Source organism: Eulemur rufifrons, chromosome 15, assembly GCF_041146395.1.
Source record: "Eulemur rufifrons isolate Redbay chromosome 15, OSU_ERuf_1, whole genome shotgun sequence".
Lineage (NCBI taxonomy): Eukaryota > Metazoa > Chordata > Mammalia > Primates > Lemuridae > Eulemur > Eulemur rufifrons.
The window spans coordinates 2589023-2605697 of record NC_090997.1 but is presented as its reverse complement, the minus strand read 5'-3'; the positions used below and the strand labels follow the sequence as shown (position 1 = coordinate 2605697).

The 16675-nt window shown below is 48.0% G+C and overlaps 3 protein-coding genes across 3 annotated transcripts; 2 read left to right on the top strand and 1 right to left on the bottom strand.

Moving 5' to 3' along the window:
* Positions 1-592: 592 nt before the first annotated feature.
* Positions 593-2943, bottom strand: LOC138395353 (heat shock 70 kDa protein 1B). The gene has a single exon (XM_069488110.1). The coding sequence runs from the start codon at positions 2769-2771 to the stop codon at positions 846-848; it is 1926 nt and encodes a 641-aa protein (XP_069344211.1). The 5' UTR covers positions 2772-2943; the 3' UTR covers positions 593-845.
* Positions 2944-3539: 596 nt separating this feature from the next.
* Positions 3540-7872, top strand: LOC138395290 (heat shock 70 kDa protein 1-like). The gene is made up of 2 exons (XM_069487973.1): positions 3540-3616; positions 5491-7872. The coding sequence occupies exon 2, from the start codon at positions 5504-5506 to the stop codon at positions 7427-7429; it is 1926 nt and encodes a 641-aa protein (XP_069344074.1). The 5' UTR covers positions 3540-3616; positions 5491-5503; the 3' UTR covers positions 7430-7872.
* Positions 7873-8816: 944 nt separating this feature from the next.
* Positions 8817-16085, top strand: LSM2 (LSM2 homolog, U6 small nuclear RNA and mRNA degradation associated). Its single transcript, XM_069488200.1, has 5 exons — positions 8817-9028; positions 9650-9717; positions 15277-15307; positions 15422-15481; positions 15587-16085. Exons 1-5 carry the CDS (start codon positions 9026-9028, stop codon positions 15710-15712), a joined length of 288 nt encoding a protein of 95 aa, XP_069344301.1. The 5' UTR covers positions 8817-9025; the 3' UTR covers positions 15713-16085.
* The last annotated feature ends 590 nt before the right edge of the window (positions 16086-16675 follow it).

Genomic DNA, 16675 nt, shown 5'->3' with positions numbered 1-16675 from the left:
TTAAGCCAAGCGCTTCCATTTTAAAATAAGAACTAGGGATCACAGTGAAGGCATTTGTGCGTAACTCAGCAAGTCAGTGCATATACCCTGTCTTTTCACTGCCAATTTAGGACTTTCCATTCCATATTTATTCTACCCTAAATACAAAGTTTCTGAATATTTCAAGTGTACTTTAAAGAGAAGCATTGCTCTCCCATCTAACAACCTCTCCATTCTGCCCTGCAGGAACATCCCCCACCCCCAGCCTCTTTTAAAGCCAATCTTACACAGGTCCACCCCCTCACCCACCTTGAGGCCACCCTGCCAGGTGTTTTTTTTTTTCTTAATAAAGACACTAATCCCAGAGCCAGGTATCTTTAACTTTTTCTGGACCCACAGGTTCCACCCACTTATGATAAACAGGCTTTTCTTTTCTTAAATTCACTGAAGGATAACACTTGTCTAACATAAATGGATCACATAATATAACCATACTTCTCCAATCTCTGGCCTTGAGCCAAAAACACCATTCAATTTTAGAAAATGAGAAAAACCCATGCACACCCTACAGACCTCAAAATAAAAGGCACACAGACATGACTGAATTTTAAAGTTTATTTTGAAGCACGAATAAAAAAATTGGCCTGAGTTAAACGTATTACAAAAAAGAAAATGGACAAAAGATGGCAGTATAAATCTTCTCCGCATTTAGAGCCTGGCAAAAAAGTATAGCATTTCACCAAAAAGAAACTCAGTTCAGCACTGCAAACAATATGCAAAGATGAGAACCAAGAATAGATATATAAAGGAACTTAAAGTCTCAAATGCCAACCATTTCCAAAACACGGCAATCTTGGGCAAAAACTCTAATCCACCTCCTCAATGGTGGGGCCAGACCCAGAGCCCCCCTTGGGGGCCTGAGCCCCGAAGCCGCCAGCCCCGGGGCCACCCGCACCCTGGTACAGTCTGCTGATGATGGGGTTACACACCTGCTCCAGCTCCTTCCTCTTGTGCTCAAACTCGTCCTTCTCGGCCAGGGTGTTGGCATCCAGCCAGGAAATGACCTCTTGACACTTGTCCAGCACCTTCTTCTTGTCAGCCTCGCTGATCTTGCCCCTGAGCCCCTCGTCCTCCACGGCGCTCTTCATGTTGAAGGCGTACGACTCCAGGGCGTTCTTGGCAGACACCCTCTCGCGCTGCACCTCGTCCTCCGCCTTGTATTTCTCCGCCTCCTGCACCATGCGCTCGATCTCCTCCTTGCTCAGGCGGCCCTTGTCATTGGTGATGGTGATCTTGTTGGCCTTGCCGGTGCTCTTGTCCGTGGCCGTGACGTTCAGGATGCCATTGGCGTCGATGTCAAAGGTCACCTCGATCTGGGGCACGCCCCTAGGGGCCGGAGGGATGCCGCTCAGCTCGAAACGGCCCAGCAGGTTGTTGTCCCGGGTCATGGCCCTCTCGCCCTCGTACACCTGGATCAGAACCCCGGGTTGGTTGTCGGAGTACGTGGTGAAGATCTGCGTCTGCTTGGTGGGGATGGTGGAGTTGCGCTTGATCAGGGCAGTCATCACGCCCCCGGCCGTCTCCAGCCCCAGCGACAGGGGAGCCACGTCCAGCAGCAGCAGGTCTTGCACGTTCTCCGACTTGTCCCCCATCAGGATAGCTGCCTGCACCGCCGCCCCGTAGGCCACCGCCTCGTCGGGATTGATGCTCTTGTTGAGGTCGCGCCCGTTGAAGAAGTCCTGCAGCAGCTTCTGCACCTTGGGGATGCGCGTGGAGCCCCCGACCAGGACCAGGTCGTGGATCTGGGCCTTGTCCAGCTTGGCGTCCCGCAGAGCCTTCTCCACCGGCTCCAGGGTGCTTCGGAACAGGTCTGAGCATAGCTCCTCGAACCTCGCCCTGGTGATGGACGTGTAGAAGTCGATGCCCTCAAACAGGGAGTCGATCTCCAGGCTGGCCTGGGTGCTGGACGACAGGGTCCTCTTGGCCCTCTCGCAGGCGGTGCGCAGTCGCCGCACGGCTCGCTTGTTCTGGCTGATGTCCTTCTTGTGTTTCCTCTTGAACTCTTCCACAAAGTGGTTCACCAGCCGGTTGTCGAAGTCCTCCCCACCCAGGTGGGTGTCCCCGGCGGTGGCCTTCACCTCGAAGATGCCATCGTCGATCGTCAGGATGGACACGTCGAAGGTGCCCCCGCCTAGGTCAAAGATGAGCACGTTGCGCTCCCCCTTGCCGGTCCTGTCCAGGCCGTAGGCGATGGCGGCGGCCGTGGGCTCGTTGATGATCCGCAGCACGTTGAGCCCCGCGATCACCCCCGCATCCTTGGTGGCCTGGCGCTGCGAATCATTGAAGTAGGCCGGCACGGTGATCACCGCGTTGGTCACCGGGTAGCCCAGGTACGCCTCGGCGATCTCTTTCATCTTGGTCAGCACCATGGACGAGATCTCCTCGGGGTAGAACGCCTTGGTCTCCCCCTTGTAGCTCACCTGCACCTTGGGCTTGTCCCCGTCGTTGATCACCTGGAAAGGCCAGTGCTTCATGTCCGACTGCACCACCGGGTCGCCGAACTTGCGGCCGATCAGCCGCTTCGCGTCAAACACTGTGTTCTGAGGGTTCAGCGCCACCTGGTTCTTGGCCGCATCCCCGATGAGCCGCTCGGTGTCCGTGAAGGCCACGTAGCTGGGGGTGGTGCGGTTGCCCTGGTCGTTGGCGATGATCTCCACCTTGCCGTGCTGGAACACCCCCACGCACGAGTAGGTGGTGCCCAGGTCGATGCCGATCGCCGTGGCTTTGGCCATGCTGGTGCCTCGCTCTCTCGGCTCTGCTCTGACGCTCGGGCGATCTGTGAGCGATCCGCGACAGGATCTCGGTTTCTTCTCAAAACTGGAAACTGGACGCGCCGCGCCGGAGGCCTGGGCAGCTGCGGAGTGACGCCGGGAAGCCCACCCACTGCTCTTGGCTTTTCCTCAGGCTGCTGCTCGCGCCGGGTGCTCAGCGCGGCTTTTATAAGTCAGCCGCCAGCCCCGCCTTTTCCGTCTTCAGCCAATCACCGAGGTCGGCGGGGCTGCCCGGTCGGGAATATTCCAGGGGTTTCGCCTCCCGTCCTGCCCCCGGGCTTCCTGGGACCAATCAGCGTCCAGGGTGCCGCCCGTCCTCGGAACTCTCCAGATTCTTCTGGGATTCACTGGGCGGGGGGCGGGGCGGACCAGGCGCCGAGAGGAGGGGAGAGGCGGGGGCGAGGTGCGGGTTGACTGGGTCTCTGAGGCGAAGCTGGCCGCCCGCCCGCTGTGCGCAATTGACAGGCAGGGGCCGCGCTAGACTAGTCGTCATAGGCCCGTGCGGTGCTTGCGCAGTTGTGGGTAGGGGCGCGGGGGAGTGTGGGTTGACGCAGGGAGGGTGGAGTGAGGGCGTTTGTTTTGACATCGCCCACCTGGTGCGTTACAATGGCTACGCTCCCTCTGACCTCAGGGCCCAGTTTGGAATCAGGAGGACCGGGCCAGCGCCGGCTCAAAGTTGCAGGACGGGGCGGGGAGGGGGGTGGGGGGACGCCGGCTGTGGAGTTTGGATGTTGAGGGAGCCCCCACTCGTAGGGGCTTCATAATCTGAACGTTTCCAAACTGGAGCGAAGGCGACGGGAAACTAGGTGAGCCAGTAGAGATCTGATTGGAACGAGGTGGGAATCTGCAAGGCCCAGTAGACCCTGGTTTGAGAAAATGCTATAAAGTTCCCTAGTTTGTTTAAGTCTGAGGTATGGGGCATTGGCCTATCAGGGAAGGGGGATCACCTGAGGAAAGCCTAGGTGGTTGGGATTGTTCAGAGGTGTTGAAATTAGGCTCAAGGTTGGGGGTACATCCTAGGAATTTGGGGAGGGGAGGGGGCAGATCCTAAAGCCTTTCTTGATCTGCTCAATTTGGCTCCAGAAAACAGGGGTTTTACTCAGGAGAGGAGGATAGAGAAACTGCTGTCTAGAGAGCCCCACCTCCTCTGAGATAACTTGTGAGGGCTGATTGAGTTCCTTGTAGCTGTTTTCATAGTGGCCAGACTTTATTCCCCATGAGTCCCTAACAGAGGGTGAAGCAGCCCAGCAAGGCAGCTTCTTGAGGAGACCAGAATGTAAAATAATCTTAGTTCTGCAAAAGGCAGATACTGCCTCACAACAAAATATATCACTGGCATAGGAAAAGGACAGTTTAATCAAGTCCTGTGAAAAATTGAAAACAATATACACCCTTTTCCTTTCTTTGAGTAGCTGAAAATACTTTTTTAATTTTTTTTTTTTTTTTTTTTTTTTTTTTGAGATAGAGTCTCACTCTGTTGCCCAGGCTAGAGTGAGTGCCGTGGCGTCAGCCTAGCTCACAGCAACCTCAAACTCCTGAGCTCAAGCGATCCTCCTGTCTCAGCCTCCCAAGTAGCTGGGACTACAGGCATGCGCCACCATGCCCGGCTAATTTTTTCTATATATATTTTTAGCTGTCCATATAATTTCTTCCTATTTTTAGTAGAGATGGGTTCTAGCTCTTGCTCAGGCTGGTCTCGAACTTCTGAGCTCAAACGATCCGCCCACCTCGGCCTCCCAGAGTGCTAGGATGAAAATACTTTTGTCTGCCCTGTCAAAAATCACTCTGCTGTGAAAGTAGCGTCTCCATATATTTGTATGCCCATGTTTGTGGAGAGATGAAGAGGTAAGCAAAGTGTGGTGTATACGTATAATGAGTATTAATCAGCCTTAGAAGGAGAGGAAGTTCTGACACATGCTACAACATGGATGAGTCTTGAGGACATCATGCTAAGTGAAATAAGCCAAGTCACAAAAGGACAAATACTATATAATTTCACTTATATGAGGTACCGAGTATAGTCAAATTCATAGAGATAGAAAAAAGAATGGTGGTTTCCAGAGAGTTGGGGGAGGGGGAATTGGGAAGTTGTTTAATGACTGCCGAGTTTCAGTTTTGCAAGATGAATAGAGTTCTGGAAAATGGTTGGACACCACTGTGATTGAACTCACTCCCAAACTGTACACTTAAAAATGGTTAAGATGGTACATTTTGTGTGTATTTTACCAAAATAAAAAGTAATGGGGCCGGGCTCGGTGGCTCATGCTTGTAATCTGAGCACTCTGGGAGGCCGAGGCAGGAGGATCGCTTGAGGTCAGGAGTTCGAGACCAGACTGAGCAAGACAAAGACCCCATCTCTACTAAAACATAGAAAGAAATGATTTGGACAGCTAAAAATATATATAGAAAAAAATTAGCCGGGCATGGTGGCACATGCCTGTAGTCCCAGCTACTCGGGAGGCTGAGGCAGGAGGATCGCTTGAGCCCAGGAGTTTGAGGTTGCTGTGAGCTAGGCTGACGTACAGCACTCTAGCCCAGGCAACAGAGCGAGACTGTCTCAAAAATAAATAAATCAATAAAATAAAATAAATATAATGGGTAGGTATCTTCCCTTTGAAAAAATAATAAATAACAAATAAAAAGCAATCTGCCAAAATAGTATCTCATTCTTTCTCCATAGGCCTCGGAAAACCATGGCTACTGCCAAGGGAATGGCCATAGGCATCGACTTGGGCACCACCTACTCGTGTGTGGGGGTGTTCCAGCACGGCAAGGTGGAGATCATTGCCAATGACCAGGGCAACCGCACCACCCCCAGCTACGTGGCCTTTACAGACACAGAAAGGCTCATTGGAGATGCCGCCAAGAACCAGGTAGCCATGAATCCCCAGAACACTGTCTTTGATGCCAAACGTCTGATTGGCAGGAAATTTAATGATCCGGTTGTGCAATCAGATATGAAACTTTGGCCTTTTCAAGTGATCAATGAAGGAGGCAAACCCAAGGTGCTGGTGTCCTACAAAGGGGAGAATAAAGCTTTCTACCCTGAGGAAATCTCTTCGATGGTACTGACTAAGATGAAGGAGACTGCTGAGGCTTTTTTGGGCTACCCTGTCACGAATGCTGTGATCACAGTGCCAGCCTATTTCAATGACTCTCAACGGCAGGCTACAAAGGATGCAGGTGTGATTGCGGGACTCAATGTGCTAAGAATCATCAATGAACCCACAGCTGCTGCCATTGCCTACGGTTTAGATAAAGGAGGTCAGGGAGAGCGACATGTCCTGATCTTTGATCTCGGTGGAGGTACATTTGATGTGTCCATCCTGACCATAGATGATGGGATTTTTGAGGTAAAGGCCACGGCTGGCGACACCCACCTGGGTGGAGAGGACTTTGACAATAGGCTTGTGAGCCACTTCGTGGAAGAGTTCAAGCGGAAACACAAGAAGGACATCAGCCAGAACAAGCGAGCTGTGCGGCGGCTGCGCACCGCCTGTGAGAGGGCCAAGAGGACCCTGTCGTCCAGCACCCAGGCCAACCTGGAAATTGATTCACTTTATGAAGGCGTTGATTTCTACACATCCATCACCAGAGCCCGGTTTGAAGAGTTGTGTGCAGACCTGTTTAGAGGCACGCTGGAGCCTGTGGAAAAAGCTCTTCGGGATGCCAAGATGGATAAAGCAAAAATCCATGACATTGTTTTAGTAGGGGGATCCACCCGCATCCCCAAGGTGCAGAGGCTGCTTCAAGACTACTTTAATGGACGTGAGCTCAACAAGAGCATCAACCCTGATGAGGCAGTAGCCTATGGGGCTGCGGTACAGGCAGCCATTTTGATGGGTGACAAGTCTGAGAAGGTACAAGACCTGCTTTTGTTGGATGTGGCTCCCTTGTCCCTAGGGTTAGAGACAGCTGGGGGCGTGATGACTGTCCTGATCAAGCGCAACTCCACCATCCCCACCAAGCAGACGCAGATCTTCACCACATACTCAGATAACCAGCCTGGGGTATTGATCCAGGTGTATGAAGGTGAGAGGGCCATGACACGGGATAACAACCTTCTCGGGCGCTTTGACCTGACTGGAATCCCTCCTGCACCAAGGGGAGTTCCTCAGATCGAGGTGACCTTTGACATTGATGCCAATGGTATTCTCAATGTCACAGCCATGGACAAGAGCACCGGCAAGGCCAACAAGATAACCATCACCAATGACAAGGGCCGTCTGACCAAGGAGGAGATTGAGCGCATGGTTCTGGATGCAGAGAAATATAAAGCTGAAGATGAGGTCCAGAGGGAGAAAATCGCTGCAAAAAATGCCTTAGAATCCTATGCTTTTAACATGAAGAGTGCTGTGAGTGACGAAGGTCTGAAGGGCAAGATTAGTGAATCTGATAAAAAGAAAATACTGGATAAATGCAAGGAGGTCCTTTCGTGGCTGGAGGCCAATCAACTGGCTGAGAAAGACGAGTTTGATCATAAGAGGAAGGAATTGGAGCAGGTGTGTAACCCCATCATCACAAAACTCTACCAAGGAGGATGCACTGGGCCTACCTGTGGAACAGGGTACACGCCTGGAAGGCCTGCTACAGGCCCCACCATTGAAGAAGTAGATTAATCTTTTCAGGAATTGGAGTGTTCTAGGGTGCCTCTAAGTGAATTTTCCCCTCATCTTCAAATATCATTACGATTCTGGAATTGACTGGACCTGAACCTAAGTTACTACCTTTTGGGATTCTGATGGAGGAGTCTCATACACCATCTTTTCACACTCCTCAGCGTCCTGTTTTTCACTCTGGAGTGGACTCTTAGGATAACAACGCCCCTCTTGGAACCATTTGATGAATGTGAATGTCTGTTATTTATTTCTGGCCACCCTAACTTTCTTCTTCCTGTGTGGATGGTTATTTGTCACTCAGTAAATTTGTTCCTAATGGAAATTACTTCTGGTATCTTTAGGCTGTGAGTGTACCTTGAAAAATATGGAAAATGAGAGTTCATGGAAAGAGCATGATTCTCTGATTGTGAGCTCATTGTGAATGATTAAACTGGTAAGGGAAACTGTTTGAATTCTCACAAGCTCATTGTTTCAAACAGGAAAGTAATTTTTGATCTTCAGGCACTTTTGCCCTGATGGAGTAGTTGTTAACTATAGTTACTGCTTATAATCAGTTATAGGCTGGTTTAGGTGTTTAGGTTTGGGAGCGGGGAGAGAAACCCTGCTTGATGTCCTTATAGGTGGGGTCCAGGAGAGTCAGTATCTGCACTCACAGAGTCCATTATTACATCCATTGCATGCTGAAAATATTTGTACAACAAACTCCTGACAAATGCGTACTTTTATGCAAGATGAAAAATGAGGATCTATAATTATTCCAGTAAAAGAATTTTCACTTATTGTATCGTAATAACATATATTTATAAAAACCTCGGAGGACATGAGTATAGAATTATATGTAACTGTGCATTTGTGTCCCTGTGTGTTTGAAGGAGCAAAATTTGGAAGTGAAATATTATAATGGGTTATTTGTATCGTGAGCCACAGTCTGTTTAGTTTTACTCAGTCCTTTACAGAATAGTCCTAGGCAAAAGTGTGTAAGAAACGTGGAGACTGAGGTTGAGTCCCTGGGAGAATTGTATTTATTCAGTATCTTTGATAAAATCAAGATTTGTGCTCAAGCTCCCCCTGATCTTGGTGACTCCTCAACATTTTTTAATGTTTTCACTTATCCAAGTGTAACATATATAGAAAAGTGTGCAAATCATAATTTTGCACAAACTCCCCAACAGTTCTCAATAGGAAGTGTGTAGGGTGTCAGCAAATCACGCTGTGAAAAGGCACTGTTTTGTAAAAGAACAAAAATCTTTCCGAAGGAGCGCGAACCTCCCCTGACCCCAAGGCCCGCTCCTAGGGCCGCACCTGCGCAGTGGGAGCCGACCGCCCTCGGAGGAAGTCAGAAGGCAGGAAGCCCCGCCTTTTTCTCGGCTTCCGGGTCCCGGCGGCTCTACCCCGCCCGCTCTCGTGGAGCTACGGTCTTGCTGCTGCGCTCTAGTCTTCAGCACTTGGAGCTTTCCGCGGCCCTTTCCGCTGCGCCTGCGCGGCTGTCATCCCGCCCCACGCGCGGGTTCCCGCCCCGGTTCCTTCCCGGTGTGCGGCCCGCAGCACCCAGCCCTCACCTTCCCGGTCCGGCCCGTAGCCCGCGGCGCCAGCGCCATGGTGGGTACCGTGACGTCACAAGGGGGCGCCTTCGCAGAGCGCGGGCTGTTCGGACGGTTGGAGTCGTGTGGGAGTCCGGGATTTGTTCCTCTGGGCTGGAGTTAGGCCCGGGGTTTTTCTTTCCATCTTTAGTCCTGCTCCTCAAGTTCTTTGAGAAGACACCTGAAGGCAGATGGGGTTTTTTTTCCGTTATGAGGGAAAAAACTCAACAACTCCGAGAGAATAGGTGGAGACAGCAGGCGATGGAAAAGCTAGACCTCCAGGAGCATTTCCCTGCCGGAGACCAGGCTTAGGGAGGGTGCGGGTGGGACGTTTCTGCAATTCATTGAAAAGAGTGCTGAGGGACCCCAGGAGAGGTCGATTGAAAGAGCAGGCCGGGGCCGCCGAGGGGTGCAGGGCAGAGTCTCGGGCTTTAAGAGAGGGGTTCAGTGAAGTATGTGGAGTTATTTGGGCACCAGCCTTTCACACCTGTCAACCTAGTATTCTTTGCTGTGAAGTTTTGAGAACTGCCAGAGATGCAATGGTAATCCCAATACCCAGTGTTTGATAATACTGGCAGGGGGACATTCCTCCCTACCATGTTCCTTCCTATATGATGTCTTTCCCCCTCTCGCCCAACAGCTCTTCTATTCCTTTTTCAAGTCCCTTGTGGGCAAGGATGTGGTCGTGGAACTCAAGAATGACCTGAGGTAGGTACCTATTCCAACAAGTTTGTAGCGGGTAAGTGTGCCCAGAGTCCTGGAACCTCTTTAATTTGACAAGTATTTGAGGGCTGGGCAAGATGGGAGATACAGAAGACACGAATGACTTGTGCCTTAAGTTTACACATTAGCTGGGGAGTTGTATCATGTATTGGAAACAATACAAGCAATATATAGTTTAAAGAGTGAGTACTAGAGAGAGGTCAGAAGAGGCATCAATAAATTTTTTCGAAAACCATAGTTTTTTTCTGATTAAATTATATACTCTAATGTAGCTTCTAGAAATTTGAGAATCAGTTACACAAAAATATATACTGAAAGATGTTTGTAGCTTTATTTGTAACAGCCAAAAATTGAAAACACCTTAAATATCCATCTATTATCAACCCATCGAAAGGTAGTGGATTAAATTGTGATACTTCTATATTATATAGCTATCACATAGTAATTAGATGTACTGCTGTGGAAGGCATTTGCAGAATAGTATATGTGGCATAATCTCCCTTGTGTTAAAATGTAAAGGATAAACAGAAGACTAATGCAGTCCCTTCTGTATGTACTGCTTTTACATCCCCTACCCCTACTATCATTGGCTCCTGAACATCTTTCAGGACTTGGGTTAAATGCTGTATCCTTGGAGAGACTTCTGATCCTTCTAGCCAAGTAGACCCCTCTATCATAGAGTCAATTTTCTTCCTAGTGGGTGCTTCTCAAATTGTGATTTCATAGAATGATATTTTCTGTTTATGGTCTCTTCTTTGTACAGGGCCAGGACCATATCTAAGCTCTCCACTGTGTACCTAATGCCTAGCATAGGCCAGGTATATGGTAGGTGCTTAAAGAAAGGAAAATAGCTAACATTTGAAGACCTATTGACTCAGCACTATTCTGAATACACTTACTAATGTAATTCTCACAACACCCCAAAGTGATATATAGTATTGCTGCTGTTTTACACATAAGGAAACTAAGGCTTAGATAGGCTAAGAAACTTGTTCAAGTCTACAAAACTAGTAAATGACACAGCCAGAACTGAAATCCAATTCTGTCTGGCTCCTTTTTTTTTAATTAAAAAACAAGATCATGTTCTCTCTCTCTTTTTTTTTTTTTCTTTGTGAGAAGAGTCTTGCTCTGTTGCAGGGGCTAGAGTGCTGTGTTGTCAGCCTGGCTCACAGCAACCTCAAACTCCTGGGCTCAAGCAATCCTCCTGTCTCAGCCTCCTGAGTAGTTGGGATTACAGGCACATGCCACCACACCCAGCTAATTTTTTCTATTATTAGTTGCCCAGCTAATTTTTTTTTTCTATTTTTAGTAGAAATGGGGTCTCTCTTGCTTAGGCTGGTCTTGAATTCCTGAGCTCAAGCAATCCTCCTGCCTTGCTCTCCCTGAATGCTAGGATTACAGGTGTGAGCCACTGTGCCCAGCCAAAGATCATATTCTCTGTGCATTTGTGAAACCTTTCACTTAACAGTATGTTGTTCTTTTTTCTTTAAATGCCATCTCAGCTCAGAACTTAACAGTATATTGTGTCTTGTGGATATTTTCCATGTCAATAAAGCAGTTGATCTTAACATTCTTTTTTTTTTTTTTTTTTTTGAGACAGGGTCTTACTCTGTAACCCAGGCTGGAGTGCATGGCACAAGCAGAGCTCACTGTGACCTGGAACTCCTAGGCTCAAGCAGTCCTGCTTCAGCCTCAGTAGCTGGGATTAAAGGCGCACACCACCATGACTGGCTAAATTTTAAATTCTCCTCTCCAGATGGTGCTCAAAAAAATAAAAAAAGAATAAAGTAAAAGAATAAAAAAAGAAAAAATATAACAAAAAATGTTTTTTTCATACAGATGGGGTATCAATACATTGCTCAGGCTGGTCTTGAACTCCTGGCTTCAAGCAATCCTCCCACCTTGGCCTCCTAAAGTGCTAGGATTACAGGCATAAGCCAGCGTCCCCAGCCTGATCTTTAACATTCTTAACGTCTGAATGGCACTTTTATTGGATAGCTGGAAGTAATTTAACCAAATCCTTGCTGTTGGTCACTTAGGCTTTTTCCAGTTCTTTGTTTTTTACAAAAGATGCTGCCCCTGGCTGAGGTGCAGTGGCTCAGGCCTATAATCCTAGCACTCTGGGAAGCTGAGGCAGGAGAATCACTAGAGGTCAGGAGTTCCAGACCAACCTGAGCAAGAGTGAGACCCCAAGACCCTGTCTCTACTAAAAATAGAAAAAATTAGCTGGTGTGGTGGCGCATGCCTGTAGCCCCAGCTACTCAGGAGGCTGAGGCAGGAGGATTGCTTGAGCCGGGGAGTTTGAGGTTGCTGTGAGCTGTGATGACACCACGGTGCTCTAGTGCGGGCAACAGAGTGAGCCTCTGTCTCAGAAAAAAACAAAATGAGAAAACAAAAGATGCTGCCCTATACATCCTCATGCACATATCTTTATACACATCTGTTTGTTTCTTTAGAAAAAATCCTTTAAAATGTGCATTTAAAATATACGTACTACCTGATTGTCCTTTAAAAAGATTAGATCAAAGTATTCTCTTCCCCAAAATGTCTTCCACATTTCTAAGTAAGATAATTTCTTGGTGGAGGACACATTGACATGGCAGGGAATGATGAGAGGGACTTTGATGGCCTTTGCCTTTTAGAGCAGAGGTTTCCGTTTATGGCACTGGCAGTGCAAGAGGTATTTATTGATGGCATATAGGTTGGAGCCCTAAAACAAGACAAGTGTGGAAATCAAAACAAGCCTTAGGCAATTTGGTAAGATGACTTGTCTTTGATTTTCCTCATTTGTCCTGCCTAGACCTTTCATATGGCAAGCATACCTGTTGTGTTATAGCCCCAACCCCTAACGTAACTTATGTATTGAGAGAAAAGCTCCTTCTCTCATGCTTGTTGTCAGACCACTTCCGTGTCACATATCTCCTCCTTAAGGGAATGAATGAAATGATACCCGTTTATGCAATTCCTAAATGTTACTTCACTGCTGCAGATGGTGGTGTGCTGTCAAAAGTATTTCAGCATCTAGGTCTATGGTGAGAACACCACTGAGGCAGTAGGTCTCAGATACTGGATTTCAAAGACTTTTTTAGAATTTTACAAAAATTGGGTTCCAACAGAGAACTGCTAACTTCGTTTTTGGCAAGGTAAGAACATTTTTAAAACTGCCATTTATTACAATCATTTTATTTAAAAACTTTGTGTTTTTTTTTTGTTTTTTTTTTTTTGAGACAGGTCTTGCTTGTTCTGTCACTCGGGCTGAAGTGCACTGGTACAATCATAGCTCACTGCAGCCTGGAACTCCAGGGCTCAAGTGATCCTCCTGCCTCAGCCTCCCGAGTACCTAGGACTACAGATGTAAGCCACCACACCTGGCTAATTTTTAAATTTTTTGTAGAGACGGGCTTGCCCAGGCTTGTCTCAAACTCCTGGCCTCAATCATTCCTCCTGCCTAGCCTCCACAAGTGCTGGGATTACAGGAATGAGCCATCACACCTGCCCTTTTTCTTTTTTTTAAATACCAAAAAAACCAGGAAGGGCAATTGAAAAGCAATTATTCTTAGGGAAAAACTATTGGCAACCTTTAGCACACCACATACATACACTATATTGTGGTTTTTTGTTGTGGGCTCATGAAACATTTGAGTACACATAAATGATTCTTAGAATCTGGTGATGACATGCAGGACAGTTATGATCAAAGTGGCCAGATGAAAGGCTGGCCTGGATTTTTTTCTTTTTTTGTCTTTTTCTGAGACAGACATGCTCTGTTGTCCAGACTAGAGTAACATGGCATCAGCCTAGCTCACAGGAACCTCAAACTCCTAGGCTGAAGTGATCCTCCTGCCTCAGCCCCCTGAGTAGCTGGGACTACAGGTGTGCGCCATAATGCCTGGCTAATTTTTTCTGTTTTTAGTAGAGACAGCATCTCGCTCTTGCACATGCTGGTCTCGACCCCCTTAGCTTAAGCGATCCTCCCATGTCAGCCTCCCAGAGTGCTAGGATTACAGGTGTGAGCCTCCCTGCCTGGCCTGACCTGGATTGAGGTGCAAAGTAATAAGACCTTGCTTTGGCTGGGTGTGGTGGCTCACACCTGTAATCCTAGCACTCCGGGAGGCCGAGGGGGGAGGATCGCTTGAGGTCCGGAGTTCAAGACCAGCGTGAGCAAGAGTGAGACCCCCGTCTCTACTAAAAATAGAAAAAATTAGCCAGCCAACTGAAAATAGAATCAAAAAATTAGCCGGGCATGGTGGCGAACGACTGTAGTCTCAGCTACTTGGGAGGCTGAGGCAGGAGGATTACTTGAGCCCAGGAGTTTGAGGTTGCTATGAGCTAGGCCAACGTCACAGCACTCTAGCCCAGGCCACAGAGTGAGATTCTGTTTCAAAACAAACAAACAAAAGACCTTGGTTTGCAGAGGTCAGACTAAAAAGGGAATTACAGAAATGTTCAAAACAAGTCAGCAGAAGATGGGGATTCACGGACATGGAAGGTAAAGAAGTACAACTCATGGGATTTGAGGTTGTAAGATGTAGTATTGAAGCCATTGACAGAATTAAGTTGGGAGAGAGGTAGCATGGCTTGGAGCAGTGGCGTTTTGGAAGCAGTCTTCAACATTTCAGGGGTTTTGAGAATTGGGGAAGAAAGGACATCAGTTGTGCCTGCATCATCAAGAGCAGTGCTAGCTACCTTTATTTACGTATGGGACTCTGATTCCCAAGCAACAAAGGTTTGAAGATAGTTGATGGGCCTGGGTGCAGTGGCCAATGTCTGTAATCCTAGCACTTTAAGAGGCCAAGGTGGGAGGATTGATTGAGTGAGGCCAGAAGTTCAAGGCCAGCCTGGGTAACATAATGAGTCTCGGTCTCCTTAAAAAAAAAAAAAATTTAGAACAATGTCTCTGAACCCCTGGATGGTAAGATTACAAATACTATATAGAGTACAGGTGTAGCCCGCAACAGTTGTTTAATGGTAGCTATCAAGAACCACCGGGCGCGGTGGCTCACGCCTGTAATCCTAGCACTCTGGGAGGCCGAGGTGGGCGGATCGTTTGAGCTCAGGAGTTCGAGACCAGCCTGACCAAGAGCGAGACCCCATCTCTACTAAAAATAGAAAGAAATTATATGGACAGCTAAAAATATATATAGAAAAAATTAGCCGGGCATGGTGGTGCATGCCTGTAGTCCCAGCTACTCGGGAGGCTGAGACAGGAGGATCCCTTGAGCTCAGGAGTTAGGTTGCTGTGAGCTAGGCTGACGCCACGGCACTCTCTCTAGCCTGGGCAACAGAGAGAGACTCTGTCTCAAAAAAAAAAAAAAAAAAAGAACGGATTGGTTTAGGGAGAGAGGTGGGGTCTAAAGTAACAAACCACTCGTCAGCTCTGTCTTTCCTACTCCAGGCCTAGGAATGCCGCTTTTGATTCCACCTTCTCTGGCTTCTCAAGTCCTTGACTTCACCCAGCCATGTTCTCATCATAGCTCTGAAGTCACCTCTATGTTGATTTCGGTGTAAACTAATTTGGCTCTTCCCTTCCTCTGCCCTTGACAGCATCTGTGGAACCCTCCATTCTGTGGATCAGGTGAGCTATTAGCAAGGGCCCGGAATCGGTTCTTAGAGGAGAGGAGAGACCTTAAGGGTTAGGTATTTGCATTGTGTCTCTCGGGTTGTGATGGTGTTCATTTTCCTCTCGTAGTATCTCAACATAAAACTAACTGACATCAGTGTCACAGATCCTGAGAAATATCCTCACATGGTGAGTTGGGAAGCGTGGGGAAGAGGAAACACCTCTAAAGCATTTGGCCCCAGTGGCTAGAGGACATTTTAAAGGGTGTTTTCATATTTGTCTATCTTTGTCTAGTTATCAGTGAAGAACTGCTTCATCCGGGGCTCAGTGGTCCGCTATGTGCAGTTGCCGGCAGATGAGGTGGACACGCAGTTGCTACAGGATGCAGCAAGGAAGGAAGCCCTGCAACAGAAACAGTGACGGCTCCTCCTCTGTCCTCTTCTTCCATTGTTGACCCATAACCTCAAGTCCCAGCCCAGGACCCCTCTCCCCCAGCACTTGAGGTGTTTTTTTTTTTTTTTTTCTTTTACATAGTGATTTTTTTTTTTTAAAGGGATAAGAGGAGTAATAGTGGGGAACAGCTATCCTTTGTTGAGAAGGGGAGGATAGGTAGGCTGGGAAACTACAAAGCCTTCCCAGTCCCCAGCATCTGCCACTCTGTCCTTCCCTGGAGATGCTGGGAGAGTTTCCAAGTTATTTCCGGGGCAGCATGTGATTCATTTGGGGGATGGAAGGAATCTGTCCCGCATCGGGAATAAAGTTTATGATGCAAATTTGAGTTCTGGTTCCGTAGTTTGTGTTTTGGGAAGGGGACTGGAGGGTGGAAAAGGATGTTGAATTCATCCCAGCCCTGTTACTTCCCATTCCCCCAGCCAAGAACCCAACCCAACTTCCCAGCATTATCTGCCACCACTCTCCTTGGTAGAAAGCATATAATACAATTGGACTACACCATGTTTCCTGAACACGCCCCTACCTCCATGTTCTCCCTCTGGCGTTTTGCTTATACTGTACCTACAACTGGAGTGCTTCCTGCCCTTCCATCTCTGTGTCCTATTAATGTGACAGTGTCAAGAGACACCAAAATGCATTTGATGCTGGTGGGTTTCATCGTCAATCCAGCCAAATCAATACACTTTTTCTGAATATCTGTAGAAGATAAATAAAAACAAGTGATGCAATTTGTATTGTGAAGAGAAGATATGTGGGGATGACTACATTTCATTCACTCAGCAAATACGAGTTCCTGAACAAATGAGAATTCTCAGCCTTAGAGACCTTAAAGACCATCTAGCGTGGCCCTCTTCTCATATATGAAGAAATGAGGGCCGGGCGTGGTGGCTCACGCCTGTAATCCTAGCACTCTGGGAGGCCGAGGCGGGT

What these genes read in the sequence shown, in the direction of transcription:
- LOC138395353 (XM_069488110.1), bottom strand. Translation starts at nt 2,771, where the DNA reads ATGGCCAAAGCCACGGCGATCGGCATCGACCTGGGCACCACCTACTCG.
- LOC138395290 (XM_069487973.1), top strand. Translation starts at nt 5,504, where the DNA reads ATGGCTACTGCCAAGGGAATGGCCATAGGCATCGACTTGGGCACCACC.
- LSM2 (XM_069488200.1), top strand. An exon ending in CCCTCCATTCTGTGGATCAG is followed by an intron (nt 15,308 to 15,421) that starts GTGAGCTATTAG and finishes TTCCTCTCGTAG; the next exon opens with TATCTCAACATAAAACTAAC. An exon ending in CTGAGAAATATCCTCACATG is followed by an intron (nt 15,482 to 15,586) that starts GTGAGTTGGGAA and finishes ATCTTTGTCTAG; the next exon opens with TTATCAGTGAAGAACTGCTT.